This window comes from Euprymna scolopes, chromosome 24 (genome assembly GCF_053919585.1).
Source record: "Euprymna scolopes isolate OS-2025 chromosome 24, ASM5391958v1, whole genome shotgun sequence".
Taxonomy (NCBI): domain Eukaryota; kingdom Metazoa; phylum Mollusca; class Cephalopoda; order Sepiida; family Sepiolidae; genus Euprymna; species Euprymna scolopes.
Genome location: NC_136505.1, coordinates 74,411,090 through 74,430,628, shown reverse-complemented (window position 1 = coordinate 74,430,628; position 19,539 = coordinate 74,411,090). Strand labels below are relative to the sequence as shown.

Below are 19,539 nucleotides of genomic sequence, written 5' to 3'. Positions count from 1 at the left end.
TTGATATCAATTTTGAAACCGAAGAAATGTTACACATGTTTCTGGAAAACAATTCTGGCGTCGGATACATAATATACAGATACATAATAGTCAAAATCCTATTCCCCAGAAAAAAAATAATAATGGCCGGCCATTATTCCACCCACACACTGAAAAGACAATCCACTGAAAATCAAAGTAAGTGATCAGCAAGACCATGCTATTGGTGCGGACTCCTGCATTGGACTGTCCATACTTCACTAAAACTTGCTTGACTCATAACAGAATTGGACATTTTAGAGCAAAAGACACTTTAAAAGAAGGATACGACACACTAGGACAGACAAAAATAAAAACGAAAAAATATGCATAAATATGTGCTGATGGAAATATTAAATAAAACTGTAAAGTTTCAGTTAAATTCGAGATCATAAATTTGTATACATGGAAAGATCAAATAAACTCCCGCTGCAAAAACAGCCAGAATGAGGACTGGGTCGAAAATTAATTTTGAAGGTGAACTAATCACTTATATTACATTTAACGGCACGACAAAGTGTTCGTGTAAAAAAACACAAGAATTGTTTTATGAGGGAGGGGGGCAGATTGGATCAACAATTCAATTTGTAAGAGTTTGTTTATTGCATTAAAAAGTGAAAACTCTAACGACAGAAGGAAAATGTCATGTCACAAATAAAAAGTAAGTTTCCCTTAGGTTTCCTCGACCGGATTGGGAAAATGCACAAAAATGTCAGTCAGATTCGGAGTCAAAGATAATACGCAACCAGTATTCAGTATAAAAAAAGAAATATACCGTTCATCTCATAGAAGAAATTTAATGAGGAGCGTGAAAGACTTGTAAAAAACGGAATCCTTAACGAAAGTGAAATTCAGTCAATTTGCAACCCCTACCGTCTATAGTAAGAATAAGTCAAAACAAATCTGCTGTGATTGTGTAGCAATAATCCATGAGAACTTGCACAACAGCAAAAACAGATGCACAAGGAATTTTGCGAAAACCTCTTTGAGCAATCATCATTGAATACGTGGCGTAGTAGAAAATTTCAAAATAGACTCACCAAAATGAAATCGCACGGACAGTTTTCATTGAAATCCAATTGAAGCCAAAAGACTGTCAAGTAGTTTTACAGCATGATATAAATACTAAAAAAACAAATAAAAATAAAAAAAGACGTCAAAAGATAGTGTCGAGAAAGTTCCAGCCGCAGAGAATCCCCAAATAATGACAATCAGTGGGAATAACTCTTATAGATTTCAGAGCAACAGATCCTCAAATATGAAACCTCGTATATAGATACAACATTTAAACTTCAATGCAAATATTTTTGCCTAATGGTACAACTGAAATTTTTTGAAATGATCATTTTTACATCTTCCAATGGATCAAACGGTCCTGTAATTGTGAACAATTCAGATTGTCCCAAGGCATTTTTGAACTCTTGCCAGATATACAGTTTTTGAAAAATGGACTGAAAAAATGTTAGTCTTTATTTTTTTCATACTGAATTTCTTTCTTTCCGACTTTCGGCGTTTAAAGTTCAAGTAATAATAAAAAGTTTCTTAAGTCACAATTAAGAAGGATCATATTATCAATGGCTACGTTTAAAAGCAACTGCATAAAAAGTAAATTGATGTCTTGTATTAATCAATTCACGATATTGAAAAACAAATTCGTTAATTTGCATGAAATTAAACGCGAAGCACAAAAATATGAATTTGAAAGTTGTACATTTCCATTCGGTGCTATATCTCACATGTGTCTGTATTCTCTCCTACTATTCTGATGAGAAGCATTATGTTTAGAAATGCTTAAGTATAAAAAAACGTTCATAATCTCTCTTTCTATTGATGTTTCTCTTTATTGACTGACAAGTAAATTCATCTATATCTATATTTACTTTATCTTGTCTTTTTTTACATTATGCTCCACACCCTTATGCTGAATTTCAAATAACCTTGATAGGTCTCTATACAAAGAATCTATCCACATTCTTAAATTTTATTTTATATCTATCTATATATCTATAAAAGTGAATACGTCTGTGTATCTGTGTGTCTATGTGTCTGTGTGTCTATGTGTCTGTGTGTCTGTGTATCTGTGTGTGCGTGTGTGTACATTTCCCTACGCAATAACTCTGTATAATAATAATAATATAATAATATAATACATACTATATTATCTATATCTATCTATATATATATATAAAAGTAAACGTGTGTGTGTGTCTGTGTGTGTACATTTCCATACGCAATAACTCTGTCAATTTTAAGTCTACAGACTCGAAATTTGATATACAGTGTACTTTGTGATCAATTTTCGGCCAGAAATTTTGCTGTTAAGGGGTCAAAGTTCAACGATTTGACCTTTGAGAACTCTACCAACACCCTCCGTCAATTTTGGGTATGAACAATTGAAAATTTTAATATAGGTTCCTTGGACATGGATCTAACTTAATAACTTCATTTGAGCCACAAACAATAAATGTTAAGGGGGCAAAATAGGGGTCAAAGTTAAAAAAAACTTTTGACCTGTGCGGTCTCTACCAAATTAATCAGACAGTTTCTGGTCTAAACATTTGAAATTTTACATAAAGAGATAGGGCAAGCTGTTTAATCGGTTTGGGTCGAAAATTTGAGCTATCAATATATAAATGTATCTATGTATGTCTGTTTGCATGTCTGCCTAAAACTTTCGACAAAGGCGACAGATTTTCACAAGATCAGTATTGTTTTGAAGGTCGCCCTTTCAGACGAAAAATATCGAAAAATTGGCTAAAAACATTAATATCTTTACCTTCAACTAGGCAGTTTTCAACAGGGGGGGGGGTTCGCCGATATTTTTGAATATCATCCTCTCTTTTCGATTGTCTAGCCTTATTTTTAATCTATGTCACTTCCGGTTTTGCGGTGGTCGTAACAGCAAAGACGTCAGATTTTTCCCCCGTTCTTTTCCTCCTTCGCGGTACGGGTTCGAGCATGCCTTCTTACTACCACTTTTTTTTTTTCGCAACATACACATCCAAACATCCGGGAAACGCCTAGTATATATATATATATATATATATATATATATATATATATATAATACGTATGAAATACGTTTATAAGTCAAATTACAACGAAATATTATTTAAAATAAATATTTATTTGTTTAAAATTAATATTTCAGCGATAGACGCCGTCTCCAGAAGTAAATATTAATAGTACGTTATTATTTTCTTATAAACGTATTTCAGATGTATTTTTTAAAAATTTAAACAACGCTTATATCATAAAAACCCAACTCTGACTCCGTTAGCATTCGGCCACCATTAACTGCGAGTATTGTTGAAATTTAAACATATTTTTAAATGTTTTTAACGTATGTTAGAGTGATTATAGGATAATCTGCACATGTGAGCTAAATTGATTTTATTTAAACCGTAAAGTGCGCACCGATAAGAAACGAGTTTCTTAAAGGGGCTGACATAATTATTTACTGCAATAATCATTAAATACCTACTGACACTATATATATATTTATCGTTTAAAAACAAACATCAACAACAAACCTAAATTTATAAGCGATAAAAATAAACAGTTATATCATCTAGGATTTCATATCGCAACGGTTAACGCGCCGGACTGTGGTAAACATGGTCTAGAGTTCGATTCCTAGAAACAGTCAAGCTACGCTGATGAGAGGTAGTTACCTTGAAACACAGGTTTACGTGGATTACTGTTTAAATATATATATATATATATATATATATATATATGTACACTAGACCATTCATGACTCATTCGGTCAAATAAATATTTAATATATATCTTAACTAGCATGGGTGCTCAGCATTGCCCGGGTGTTTGGAGGTGTGTGTTGAGCAAAAAAAAAAAAAGTGGTAGTAGGAAAGCAGGCTCGAACCCGTACCATGAAGGAGGAAAAGAATGGGGAAAACTTGACGTCTTTGTTGTTACGACCACCGTCAAACCGGAATTGACGTAGGTTTAAATTAAGGCTAGACAATCGAAAAGAGGGGATGACTTTCGAAAATATCGGCGAAAAAAGAGACCCCTCGCTGTAGAAAAGTGGCCAGTTGAGGGTGAAGAAATTAATGTTTTTAGCCAATTTTTCAGTATTTGTCGTCTGAACAGTCAAGCTTCAAAACGACACTGACCTTGTCGAAAGTTTAAGGCAGACATGCAAACAGACATACATACATTTATATATTGGTAGCTCAAATTTTTGACGCAAACCGATTAAAAAGCTTGCTCTATCTCTGAATACCCATCATATTGTCTGAGTAATTTGGTAGAGACATCACAGGTTATTTTTATTAACTTCAACCCCTTAACATTTATTGTTTGTGGCTCAAATTAAGTCATTAAGTTAGACCCATGTTCAAGGAACCTATATCTAAAATTTCAAGTGTTTAAACCCAAAATAGTTTGAGGAGTTTGGTAGAGTTCTCAAAGGTCAAATCGTTGAATTTTGACCCCTTAATAGCGAAATTTCTGGCCGAAAACTGATTCAGTACCCTGTATATCAAATTTCGAGTCTGTAGACGTAAAATTGACAGAGTTATTGCGTAGGGAAGTGTACACAGACACAGACACACACACAGATAGACAAACAGACACGTTTGCTTTTATATATAGTTATAGATATGTTATCCTTTCGCTTAGATGCAACGTATTGTTGTCCATGTTGAAAGATTGGTTTGTCTAGGTAAACTAAAACTTTCTTTAAAATTTGTCCTTGAGAATTATGAATAATAATAGCAAATGCTAATCGTATGGAAAACTGAACTCTGACAAACGGAATATTGTCTCCTTCAGATAAAACAAGTTTCGATTATGGAATTAAAACGATTTCTTCTTCAAACAGTGACGCAATAATTTTAGCAACATTCAAATTATTATACAGCTCTCCTATTATTAGTCTGGTATCATTACATAAGCGTGGTTGATCAATATTCCTCATACACATGATTGGAGCTCCTTTCTTGAGTTCAAGTTTATGTGGAGGCAACCTTGATAACTCTATTGAACCGAGAAATTCTGTTGAATAATGTTTAGTTTCTGTTCCTTCAAGAACAGAATTAAATGACAAATATTTTTTTAACTTGTTCGGAAATTTTTTTAATGCACTTATGATTCTAACTGTATCATTAATATGCAATTTTCAGCAAATATACGCAAATATTTCTAAATCGTCAAACAAAGGATAAATATATTCAAAGCGTTGGTCAACATTACCTGTACGGATGATCAAATCCTCAAGTAGTTCAATCTCACCATTTTCATTTTTTTTTTTTCAATTTTGTCTTCGCAAATCTTTATAAGAAACTTAGATTAGACGACTCTTTGATGCAAGCATTGTAAATGTCAGCATCATTTCTTCTCTTTATGACTTACATTGAGAGGAAGCTGTAGTCTGGAATGAGCAGTTCGACCACCGAGCATCAATGTTGCGGCTATCACTGATGATGCTACAGTCAGTACAATTTGTCCCAAGCTTTTTGAGAGAATAAGTTTTATTAAGAAGGGTTTCCTGTGCTTCCTGGAGCATCGATGAAATGGAGAAGAGCATGTGTCTAAGCAACTGTATATAAATTTATTGATGATTGATTGTTCATCATTTAATAAATGTATGTGTGTATGTGTGTGTGTGTGTGTGTGTGTATGTGTGTGTATGTGTGTGTGTGTGTTTAGATATGTCATTTGATCTGCTATATTGTAACTTTGCTCATATATTATAGCTCTATTGATTTGAATCGCATTAGGCAGATTCTGAGGCAAAGGCAATCCAAAGTTTTGCAGTGATTTGCCAGAAGCACAAAGTGTATTTATCATTTTTAATTTTCTTCTTTTGAAGATTGTAACGCTGGGTATGGGGCAGCCAAAGCAGCTGCCAATATTGCCCTGCTTTTTATTGAAACCAACCAAGAGCTCTTTTTAGTATCCTCGTTGTTCCCTTAAGTGCAATTGTCTGGATCTCTTTTGCACTAGGTAGGATTTCAGGTTGTTCTTCATAAGCGCTTTGGAATCTATGATAGCTGGTATGATTGATATCTCCCTAAGATTCCAGTTTTCTTTTCATATCATACATGAGACTATCATGTATGAACCTCAACGTGTTTTCGATGGCATTTTTATTGATTATGTTCTGATTGTTGACTTGGATTTGTATTGCATTGTAATAATCTATTACCATAGAGTTGAAAAATCTTTTCCTTAACTTAGGTTTTGAACATTCTGTCTTTAAGAGTATCACAATGAACAGATCCCTTATCACTTTTGGCATTCTAGTTCTCTCTGCATTCTACATTGTTTGTATCCGGTGGTTATCATCCAGTAATAATCCCCTTTCTTTGCAAGATGTTTTAAACAATGGAAGCATATGACCTGCTACCGTTTGAAACGATTCAAAAGAATTAGGTTCTTTTACATGTGAAGTAATAGCCGCAAAATGTACAATTCACCACTGCTCTGCGAGACTGTTCACATACGTCAAGAATATTTGCTTAAAAAAACTCGTAGGTGATCAACCATTCTCTTACCCACTTTTCTTCTTTACCATTTCTTATTTTGCCACATGTAGTATTTTGCCATATGTAATATTTTGCCATATGTAGTATTTTGCCATATGTAGTATTTTGCCACATGTAATATTTTGCCACATGTAATATTTTGTCACATGTAGTATTTTGCCACATGTAATATTTTGCCACATGTAATATTTTGCCACATGTAATATTTTGCCACATGTAATATTTTGCCACATGTAATAGTTTGCCACATGTAGTATTTTGCCACATGTAATATTTTGTCACATGTAATATATTGCCACATGTAATATTTTAGCACATCTGAGTAATAGATTGTTCTTGCAAATTCATCATTTTGGTAAATATTGAAAAAAAAATCTGTTAGCGTTGTGCAGGAAGCATTTTCATTTGGTTGTCTGTAGCTTTTCCTTTGAATATAGACCATCTGTTGATCGGAGAGATGATCTGGAGACGAACAAATGCATGATCCACTAACATGAATTGCAATCCAAGTATCATCGAAACTGCTTCTGATGGTTCAACATATCTTCCTGTCAAGTATTACTTAATTTCATCATCTTTGTTTACACTAAAAGCTGTCTGATCGCTTCCTTTTAATGTATACTTAATTACGTATTTAATGGATTTAACAGAACTGCATATTTCTACATTAATGTGGCAGTTAAATAACTTCAGTAGTGTTATGCTGTCCTTCATTTCTTTGTAGCATTGATGACCTCCCATTTCTGGTGGCCTTCGCCTATAAATAGGTTATTAATCATGTCCACATCTTGTTTGATCATTATTTGGTTTTGGGTAACTCTTTGAACAACTTCCATTTTTCCAGCACAGAGATATAATGTTGCATTTTGGTCCATATATCATATGCGTCAACATCAATACATGTCCTTCAGGATCTTCGATTCTACTTGGTATTTCATCTTGCACAAAGTTATTAAAATTCTGGAGTCTTAGTTTAGATTCTTCTGTTATCCATAGCAGGCAATGTATGTGTGGGAAAACTTTTTTTCTGGTATTTAATATTTAGAACGTATGCAATACAATTACCCAAAATACCTTGTGTTCGTGTTAAATGTTTAATAAAAAGCTTCCTTTGTAAATAAAAAATTCTTGCAATTATGTCAGATCTATCGTGAGTGAATTGATTCTCAATGAGATTATCTTTAGTCTCAGGCCAATTTAGATGGCATGTCATCGTGATGAAGTAAGTAGCAGTCCAATATTTTCTAACATACATCATAGCATCTTGACATCTCTCTATCATATATCGTTGACCACCAACAAATGTTGATGACAAAATAACTTTTCTGCCAATGTTACTAAGATCATCATTATCATGTAAGCCTTCGACGAAACCTCTGTATGTTGTAGATCTAAGAGATGCTTGATTCAATCTAATATACTTCAAACGATCTACTTCAATTTGTCCTGCCATATCAACAAAACACTGTTGAAACAATCTCCCATCTCTTAATATTTGGTTAAATTAATCATAACAGATCATAATGCGGTAGGTATAATAATGCATAGCATTTAATTTTTGATTATTTGTTATTGTCATCTCGGGTTGCCAGTCACCTTGAATAACTATTGATAGATCTATCTGTTCTGTGGATTTATTTCTTTGCAACGAAAAGATGATGTCATTTGAAACAGGCTATTATATTGTCTCAGGTGCTTCCTGAAGTAGCGAGCTTATTCACCTTGATCAGCATACAAATAATGGAGATCATTTAGCAACTTTGTCTGACTCTTTCCTTCATGCAGCAAAAATGTGTAGTTTTCAAAAAAAAGTTTGACTATTTTACAAAGCAGGTTTTTGTTTCTTTCCACCACGTTCTCGCCACCTCGTCTTTGTTCATCTCTAATTCTCTGGCTGCTCAGTCTATCTTCATCTTGTGTTTGTTTATCTCTTATTATTTAAGGCTAATCAATCTATCTTCTCCCATCTCTCTTGTTTCATTATTTCTTGTCTTTTCTATTCTTCGCTTGCTCAGTCAGTTTTCGCTCTGTTGAGCTCTTTCTAATATCTATATCTATAATGTTTTCCCTCTTTTTCTGCAAGCGATTACACAATCAATAAATAAATATATATATATATATATACATAAAAGTGAAAGTGTCTGTGTGTGTGTGTGTCTGTGTACATTTCCCTACACAATAACTCTGTCAATTTTAAGCCTACAGATTCGAAATTTGATATACAGGTACTGAGATTTGGGAAAATCGATGTGTTTGATTTTCGGCCAGTAATTTGGGGATTTTAGATATAGGTTCTTTGGACATAGATCTAACTTAATAACTTGATTTGAGCCCTAAACAATAAATGTTAAGGGGTCATAATAGGGGTCAAAGTTAAAAAAAATTGGCCGTTTTTTTTTCAGCATACACCTCAAAACACAGGGCCAACGCCTAGCTGAAATGCTAGTATATATATAAAAGTGAATGTGTGTGTGTGCGTGCGTGTGTGTGTATGAGTGTGTGTGTGTATGTATGTGTGTGTGTGTGTGTGTGTGTGTGTGTGTGTGTGTGTGTGCATTTCCCTACGCAATAAACCTGTCAATTTTAAGTCTAAAGACTCTAGATTTGATGTACAGGGTACTGAGATTTGGGAAAATCGACGTAATTGGTTTTCGGCCAGAAATTTTGCGATTAGGGGTCAAAGTTCAACGATTTGACCTTTGAGAACTCTATGAAAATCCTCCGACAATTTTGGGTCTAAACACTTGAAATTTTAGATATAGGTTCCTTGGACATGGATCTAACTTTATAACTTAAGTTGAATGCAAACAATAAATGTTAAGAGGTCATAATAGGGGTCAAAATTAAAAAAATGACCTTTTTTTTTTGCTCAGCATACACCTCAAAACACCCGGGCAACGCCGGACACCCATTGCTTGTATACATATAAAAGTGAACGTGTCTGTGTGTGTCTCTGTGTGTGTCTTCTGTACATTTCCCTACGCAATAACTCTGTCAATTTTAAGCCTACAGATTCGAAATTTGATATACAGGTACTGAGATTTGGGAAAATCGATGTGATTGGTTTTCGGACAGAAATTTGGCGGTTAAGGGGTCAAAGTTCAACGATTTGACATTTGAGAACTCTACCAAACTCCTCCGACAATTTTGGGTCTAAACACGTGAAATTTTAGACATAGGTTCTTTGGACATGGATCTAACTTAATAACTTGATGTGAGACCAAAATAATAAATTTTAAGGGGTCATAATAGGGGTCGAAGTTAAAAAAATTGACCTCTGCCGTGTCTTCCAAATTACTCAGACAATTTCTGGTCTAAATATTTGAAATTTTACATAAAGGGCATTTAGAGATAGGGCAAGCTTTTTCATCAGTTTGGGTCGAAAATTTTTAGTTACCAATATATAAATGTACGAATGTCTGTTTGCATGTCTGCCTTAAACTTTCAACAGAGGCGACGGATTTTACCAAGGTCAGTATCGTTTTAAAGTGCAACCTTTCATACGACAAATATCGAAAAATTGGCTAAAAACATTTATATCTCCCCCTTCAACTAGGCACTTTTCTACGGGGGGGGGGGGTCACTTTTTCGCCGATATTTTTTAAAGTTATCTTCTCCTTTAGATTGTCTAGCCTTAATGTTAAAAAATGTCGCTTCTGGTTTGGCGGTGGTCGTAACAGCATAAACGTTAGGTTTTACCCAGTTCTTTTCCTCCTTTGCGGTACGGGTTCGAGCCTACCTTCCTACTACCACTTTTTTTTTTGCTCAACATACACATCCAAACACCCGGGCAACGCCGAGCTGAAATCCTAGTTTATATATATATATATATATATATATATATATATATATATATATATATATATATAATAGTAAACGCCCGGCATTGTCCGGTCGTAAAATACGCTTAAATATGATATTTTGATTAATGCAGATGATATTATATAAGACCCAATATATAGTAATGATTTAAAAAGTAAAAAAAAAATATATATATATTTGCGCCACCGCAAAGAATCGAAAGGGTTTTAATATGAATATCAATACACAGAAATCCCCAAATTTATATATATATATATATATATATATATATATATATATATATATATATATATATATATATATATATATATATATATTAAGTAATGTGATTGATAATTTAAAATTTAAAAATCAAATTATAATTAAATTAAAAATCCGTTTCATAAGAAGGAACAACAACAAAATCAAAATGTTGTTCCTTCTTATGAAACGGATTTTTAATTTAATTATAATTTGATTTTTAAATTTTAAATTATCAATCACATTACTTAATATTGAATTAGCTCTAGGACATTTAACTATCGAGCTTATTATATATCTAAATTACAACGAGCACTTTCTCTTTCCTGTATTTTAATTAAACTAGTAATTTCACTGTTACATTAAAATACACTCAGCTCTTTAGACTATTGTTCTAATCTCCTTTAAATTATATATATATATATATATATATATATATATATATATATATATATATATATATATATATATATATACAGTAGCGTCCAAAACTAAGAGACACCATTTTAAAACCTAATATTTGTTAGAAATGACAAGTGTGAAAATTTGACAACTGGTAGTCGTTATCATCCATAATAACATAATAAAATTTGAATCATTTGCAAAGGATAGAAGAAGAATTATAACAATTATTTAGTTATTTTCAAAATAGGGACATCCAAAAGTAAGGGATAAAATTGAGAAAAGCAATGTAAACAGCCAAAAAACAATAAAAATACATGTACAATCAATATTTAGTAATTTAGTCTCTCAATGACAGCTGCACATCTTCGACTATTAGAACGAAGCAGTTCTTAACAATCCTCGATACCAATTCTTCAATTGACAATTCTTATTGAAGCGTCACCCACAAATCCTCCGTGTTAGTGTGATTTCTTTCCATAACTTTCACTCCTAAGGTTTTCCAAAGATTTTCTATTGGATTTAAGTCAGGATTTTGCGGTGGCCAATCCATAATTTCGAAATCTTGCTCGTAAAGGTAACCTTTGCCTTGTGACATGGGGAAATATCTATCATAAAGGTACTCCTATCGAAAGCTGGATTCTGTATGATTGGCACATCATGATCTTGAACAATGTTTTTATAGTTCTGCGCGTTTACACAAGTTTGTAACCGGGAAAGAGACGTTGTACTTTGACTAGAAAACATTCCAGATACCATGATGCTTCCGCCCCCAAGCTTGACCGTTTTCTTAGTAAACTTTGCACTTAATCTTTCACCAATACGTCTCTTTACATTGTTTTTCCCCGTCATTTCCAAATAAATTAAACCTGCTTTCATCATTGAAAAATACTTTTGCCCAATGTCCAAATTACATACCTGTTTGCAAACTCTAATCTCTTCTTATTCTTCGAACTAACAATTGGTTTCTTCCCTGAAGTTCAATTAAACAGCCCTATTTCTTGCAGTTGTCTAGAAACAGTCTGTCTTGACACATTAACACATGAGGCACAATTTATAACCGTTTTAAGACTTAAAACGGTCCTTTGATGACATACGATGCAGTATTCGATCTTCTCTTGCCGAAGTTTTGCGGGGTCTGCCAGTTTTAAAAGCACTAACTATTTTGCCAGCATCACTGTAAGATTTAACAACCTTGCCTACAACACTCTTGGAACGTTTCACTTTCTCTGAAATCTCTCTAATGGCGTGCTTTTCCTTGTGTAGCTTCACAATAGCTTGTCTCACAGAGTAATCAAGTTTTTGGCGTTTCGCCATGGTGCTGGCTGATGCAACGTTTACAAATGACTAAGAAAGACTTATTCTTTAGAGGGAATCAAAAACTTTGAATACAGCATACTGTTTACTTTGTTTTTCTCAATTATATACAAAGATTATTTCACAAATGCACGTTTTTTCTTCAAAAAGAAAATCAACCGAGAGTAACAACCACGAAATAATATGAAACTTTTTCAATGTTGAACCCATACATAGATGCACCTTAAATTACTCCCTCGTATTTGTATAGTTGCAAATGAAAAATTATAATTACGCGAAAGGAGTTAGTTTTTAAAGGGGCCTTCACTGTCAATAGTTGTACATTGTTTGGCATTACTTCATTAAGACTGTGGAATCAAATTACCCAGCCACATATGCAACCAGCTACAGGGCTTATGAAGAAAAACCTGAAGTCCTACCAAATGCAAAAGAGATCCAGACAATTGCACTTAAGGGAACAGCGAGAATACTAAAAAGAGCTCTCGGTTGGTTTCAATAAAAAGCAGGGCAATGCTGGCAGCTGGTTTGGCTGTCCCATATCCAGCATTACAATCTTCAAAGAGAAAATAAATAAATAAAAGGAGGGGGATTAAAACTATTTCATATCGAGGATACTGATTTGCAATCCGATTCTACTCCGATAGTGAAGTCTATAAACAGGAGCGTCAATTATGTTGTTTGTTTTCATACGACTTACATACCTCGTTACATTTTTCTGGTAACCATCATCACTTAAGTGTAATGATTAGGATTGGTTCAGATAATTGGCGAGACATTCCCATACATAGACGTACACATGCACATTACACACACACGTACACCCACACATACATATATACATACATACATACATACATACATACATACATACATACACGTACACATATGTGTATGTATATGAAAAACCTTTTAGTAATTTATACATGAGAAAAGTAAAACGAAAACAATGGTTTTTATTCACGATAAGTGATCTACATTAGTTACAAAAACTACTTTACAAACAAACAAAAAAAAATACTGTATAAATTCATGGTTCACAAATAAAATACTGCCGTCTTCAAAGAATCTAGTTAAAAAGAAATATGAAATAGAACACTCAAGGAAAACTTTTAAACATTCGAAGAGACATTTTGCAAAATTTCTGTACATTTGAAGGTCGATTCACTGTGAAATTATATTAATAAAGTGTCACCTCTCACAAATCTTTGATACTTCTATTTAGATTATGTATATGTTTATATATTTCTGTGTGTAGATTAAATCCTAAAATAATTAACCGATCAATTCCCAAACAAAGTTGAAATTTGTCAATATCTGCTGCATTTTAATTCCGTTTTATATAAAAGGGGAAAACGGTGAAAGTCCTTCGCAGAAATTCACATAGTTATTAAGCATTAATTAATAAACATTCCAGAAATTTCAGGTTCACTGGATGATTTTTGTATTAATGAGATTATTTATAAGGCACGAATGAATCTGGAGACTAAAAATTAAAGTCGGGTTTGTCGAGTGGACGGTGAAGTTTAGAGATGATGATTGAAATTATGAAAGAATTTGAGTATCTGAGAGACCGGCTCAATAAGAAACTGTTAACGTTCAATTTGTAAATGACAATGTTGTAGTAAACTGGGACACAGCTCTGCAGTATTGTATTCCACAAACTGGTAGTCCTTGGAAAGAAACCTTGCGCATGGAATTTCTATTTAACTCCAGGTATACATAGGAATTGGGCTTAACGAAATATTAGTCACTAGCGGGACCTGTGAAAATTCCACAGGGGATGCATTCATATGTATATATTGATATTGAATTCTGTACATGTTCAGTATAAATGGAGATGCTCTGATATTATTGTAGCTCTTTTGTTAAAACTGCAAAAGCTAGCAGGGATGTCATGCGTAGCCTGGTGGTAATGCACGCGTAAATATGACATTTTATTTCTTGAATGATTTAGCGATTAAGGGGTCAAAGTTCAACGATTTGACCTTTGAGAACGCTACCAAACTCTTCCGACAATTTTGGGTCTAAACACTTGAAATTTTAGATATATGTTCCTTGGACATGGATCTAACTTAATAACTTTATTTGAGCCCAAAACAATAAATTTTAAGGGGTCATAATAGGGGTCAAAGTTAAAAAAATTGACCTTTTTTTTTTTTTTTGCTCAGCATACACCGCCAAACACCCGGACAAGCCAGGCACCCATTGCTAGTATATGATAATACTATAATACATATACTAATACTATAATAAAATACACAAAATAATACTATGATATTTTACATCTACTAATACTAAATATAATAAATAAAATAATGCTATAATATAATACATACTATATTATCTATATATATATATAAAAGTGAACGTGTGTGTGTGTGTGTGTGTGTGTATGCGTGTACATTTCCATACGCAATAACTCTGTCAATTTTAAGTGTAAAGACTCGAAATTTGATATACAGGGTATTGAGATTTGGGAAAATCAACGTAATCGGTTTTCCGACAGAAATTTTGCGATTAACGGGTCAAAGTTCAACGGTTTGACCTTTGAGAACTCTGCCAAACTCCTCCGACAATTTTTGGTGTAAACACTTGAAATTTTAGATATAGGTTCCTTGGGCATGGATCTAACTTAATAATTTAAGTTGAGCCCAAAACAATAAATTTAAAGGGGCAACGCCGGGCATCCATTGCTAGTACATATAATAATATTATAATATAACACATATACTAATACTATAATATAATACATATAATATTACTATAATATAATACATATAATAATACTAAAATAAAATGCATATTATAATATAATACATATACTAATGCTAAATATAATACATATAACAATAATATAATACACAAAATAATACTATGATATAAAAATACATATAATAATCTATCTTTACTACTATGATTTTTTTCTTTTGTATGTATCGATATTCATATAAAAACCCTTTTTTCTATTTATTTAAAAAGAAAATACAATTTTCTTATATATAGGTTGTGGAATTGCATTCCCTAGCAAAAGATCTAGCTAATTTGCATATTCTTTTAAACATTCATTTTAATTAATTCCCTATTATTTCGGTTTTCTAATGGGATAATCATCTTTAGATTACTACTAGCATTTCAGCCCGGCGTTGCCCGGGTGTTTGGAGGTGTATGTTGAGCAAAAAAAAATAAAAAATAAAAAATAAAGAAAGAAAGAAAAAGAAAAAAAAGCGGTCAGTTTTTTTAAACTTTAACGCCTATTATGACCCCTTAACATTTATTGTTTTGGTCACAAAGCAAGTTATTAAGTTAGATCCATGTCCAAGGAACCTATATCTAAATTTTCAAGTGTTTAGACCACAAATTGTCGGAGGAGTTTGGTAGAGGTTTCAACGGTCAAATATCCTGTATATCAAATTTCGAGTTTGTAGACTGAAAATTGACAGAGGTATTTCGTAGGGAATTTACACACACAGACACACAGACAGACACGTTCACTTTTATAGATAGACTAGCAATTCAGCCCGGCTTTGCTCGAGCCCTATGTACTGTTCATAACTTTCCCTACGTGTGAATACACTTTATGTAAGATTTCAACTATTTAAACCCAAAATTGTCTGAGTAATTTCGTAGAGACTGCGGAGGTAAATTTTTTATAAATTGGACGCCAATTTTGACCCTTTAACATTAATTATTTTGGTCTCAAATCAAAATACAAAGTTTTACCCAGGTCCAAGTTATCTACATCTAAAATTTCAAGTCTTTAGACCAAAATTGGCGGAGTAATTTCGTAGATCGGCAAATGTCAACTCTTTCAACTTTGACATTTTGGCAGCCAAATTTTCGACCTCAAACTGATTAAAATGCTTGCCTCCTCTCTGAATACCCATTATGTGTAACTTTTAAATAATTCGGTGAGTAGTTTCCTAGACACCGCAAAGGTAAAATCTTTCGAACTTTGACCTCACGGAAGCTCAAATTTTCGACCCAAACCGATTAAAAAGCTTGCCCTATCTCTGAAAATCCTTCATGTAACATTTCAAATGTTTAGACCAGAAATTGTCTGAGTAACTTGGTAGAGACCGAAGAGGTAAAATTTGATATACAAGGTACTGAGATTTGGGAAAATCGATGTGATTGGTTTTCGGACAGAAATTTGGCGATTAAGGGGTCAACGTTCAACGATTTGACCTTTCAGAACTCTACCAAACTCCTCCTACAATTTTGGGTCTAAACACGTGAAATTTTAGATATAGGTTCCTTAGACATCGATCTAACGGGCTGAAATGCTAGTATATATATAAGTGTGAACGTGTCTGTGTGTGTCTGTGTGTCTGTGTCTGTGTACATTGCCTACGCAATAACTCTGTCAATTTTAAGTCTAAAAACTCAAAATTTGATATACAGGATACTGAGATTTGGGAAAATCGACGTAATCGGTTTTCGGCCAGAAATTCGGCTGTTAAGGGTCAAAGTTCAACGATTTGACCTTTGAGAACTCTACCAAACTCCTCCGCCAATTTTGGGTATAAACAATTGAAATTTTAGATTCCTTGGACATGGATCTAACTTAATAACTTGATTTGATCCTAAATCAATAAATTTTAAGGGGGCATAATAGGGGTCAAATTTAAAAATATTGACCGTTTTTTTTTTGCTCAGCATACACCTCCAAACACCCGGGCAACGCCGGGTGCCCATGCTAGTATATCTATAAAAGTGAAAGTGTCCGCGTGTGTGTGTCTGTCTGTGTACATTTCCCTTCGCAATAACTGTCTCAATTTAATGTCTACAGACTCAAAATTTGTATATACAGGGTACTGAGATTTGGGAAAATCGATGTGATTGGTTTTCGGCCAGACATTTGGCTTTTAAGGGGTCAAAGTTCAACGATTTGACCTTTGAGAACTCTCCCAAACTCTTCCGACAATTTTGGGTCTAAACACTTGAAACTTTAGATATAGGTTCCTTGGACATAGATCTAACTTAATAACTTGATTTAAGCCCAAAACAATAAATTTTAATACTATACTATATATGTAATAATATAACTAGCGAATTTTCCCGAATATTATGTGGTTCAGAACTAATTTATTCCAATAAAAGAGAGGATCGATTATGTGTCCAATTTTCTTTTTAAGTTTTTACATTCTAAACAAATAGTATTTTCATTTTGACGATTGAATCAACATTTCGCTGATGAAGAGTAACCAACAACAAGAAAACATTTTAAGGGAATATACAAACATATACAATCCCCAAAATAATGGTTCTCATAGAACTGTTAATTAAATTCACAATCCTCTCTGCAATCCAACCATACTTTGAACATATGATTTTCAGAGTATGTCTAACTTACCAAACAAGGTTCATTCTTGAATCTCCAACAGTTTTTATTTTGACACCGTTCAATGACGAGACCCGGATATGACATGAAAACATTCTCAATAACTCTTAAACGTTCTTGTCTTGGTGCTGCCCTCAGTTAGTCTGTGATAGCTTTTTTCAGTTCAAGAATAGTCAAGGGATTGTTTTGATAGAAATTTTCTTTTTTTTCTTTTTACAAATAAAAGAAATCTTAAGTTCCGGTGAGTGTTAAGCCCCATCCAAAATCACATTTTTCTCGAATATCATTGAACTGTGATAAAATAAGACTGTTGGGCTTGAAATTTAGTAGTTCGGCATTTCTACCTAATATGGTTGGATTGGAGAAAAGAATTGTGAATTTTTTTAACGATTTTATTAACGGTTTACTCTGTATTTTATTTACTTATGGTAAATTTTAGTTTTAACAATTTTCCAAATATATTTGGATTTCCTTGCTTTGCTTCGTTGATATTAATCTTACATTTTTTTTTAAAATTTTTTAGGATGTTATCGGCATCACGGTTATATCCCTTGGGATGATGATCTCGACATTTCTGTCAACGAACGCAACCGGCATCAATTGAAGTGTGCGCTTGAAAGTGCCGACTCCAATTTTGCTGTTGTCTCCCATCCGTTTTTCCAATGGAAGTTTTTTTACAAACAAGTTCCGGTCCTTTTTGAAGCTCGACATCGTTGGCCATACATTGATATCTTTTTCCACAAGGTCGAGGGCAATTACATCTATGATGTCACATCTGGTTACCGGACTGTTACATACAACACGGATTACATTTTGCCACTAAAGAAGCAACTCTTTGAGGGGGGAAAGGTACCAGTGCCGTGCAATCCAAAAGGCGCACTTTTGCAGTACGGCATTGACAACACCGAATCTTGTAACGATGGTGGTTATAGTCATCGTTTAGAGTGGCCGAAAAACTATTCCATAACCACAGTTGCCTGTAAAAAGCTATATCATCTCCATCCATTTGTGTTCCGTCGACAACGCACCAGCAACAATGTTATTCTTGTAGAGGAACAACTCTGGCGAGGAAACACGTTGATACACACTTATAATTACCCACAACCTTGTTCGTAACGAAGCCTTTATTGTTCAGTAAGAGTCCTACTCGAATATTTACTGCCTGTGAAACAAAAAATGGCTTCGTGACACAGGTTTCGTATTGCCGCTGAAGAGGCAACTCGTTGAGAATGGTAAGATACCAGTGACATGCAATTCGAAAGTCGCCTCTTTCCAATCTGGAAATCGATAATGTGTTCTCATCAGTTTTTTTCGAATCAAAATCGGCTGATGAAATGCAAACTTTTCATGAAATAGTAATTTATCAAAATCAAACGATAATTTTGATTTCAGTAGTTTCTCATGTGTAATTGTATGTTTAAAATTGTATTTTTTAACGTTAGAAAAAATTATTTACACACACACACACACACACACACACACACACACACACACACACACACACACACACACACACACACACACACACACACACACACACACAATAGTAAGCAATTAAATTATTTCAAATTTGTTATTCCGTAATAATAAAAAAATTGTTTAGTTTATTTATGTTATTTCATTTTAAAGATGATTAAAAAAATGTGATTATCGCAGGAATTTGCCTTTTTAATTAAATGTTTGGGATGGAATTGGCACAACTAAATTTCTGTGAAATGATAGAACGATGTATTTGTATTGTCTGTTCAAAATATGGTACGCAAGGAAAGAAATAGGACAACGAAAAAAGAAATGGAAACAGAGAACATCTTAAAAAAAAATAAAAGGATTTATTTTCGCTTCACTTCCACTATGGTGAGGTAGGATAATTAGCTCTGAAGAAAT

At 33.4% G+C, this 19,539-nt stretch overlaps 1 protein-coding gene across 7 annotated transcripts in view; it reads left to right on the top strand.

Moving 5' to 3' along the window:
- LOC145246765 (uncharacterized) overlaps positions 1-19,307 on the top strand; it is a 129,387-nt gene extending 110,080 nt beyond the window's left edge. For all 7 annotated transcript variants that reach the window (XM_080108543.1, XM_080108542.1, XM_080108540.1 and 4 more), the window contains one exon: positions 18,179-19,307. In XM_080108543.1, coding sequence (XP_079964669.1) covers positions 18,179-18,771 — 593 coding nt within the window. In that variant the 3' untranslated portion in view covers positions 18,772-19,307. The remainder of the gene's footprint in view (positions 1-18,178) is intronic.
- Positions 19,308-19,539: the final 232 nt, after the last annotated feature.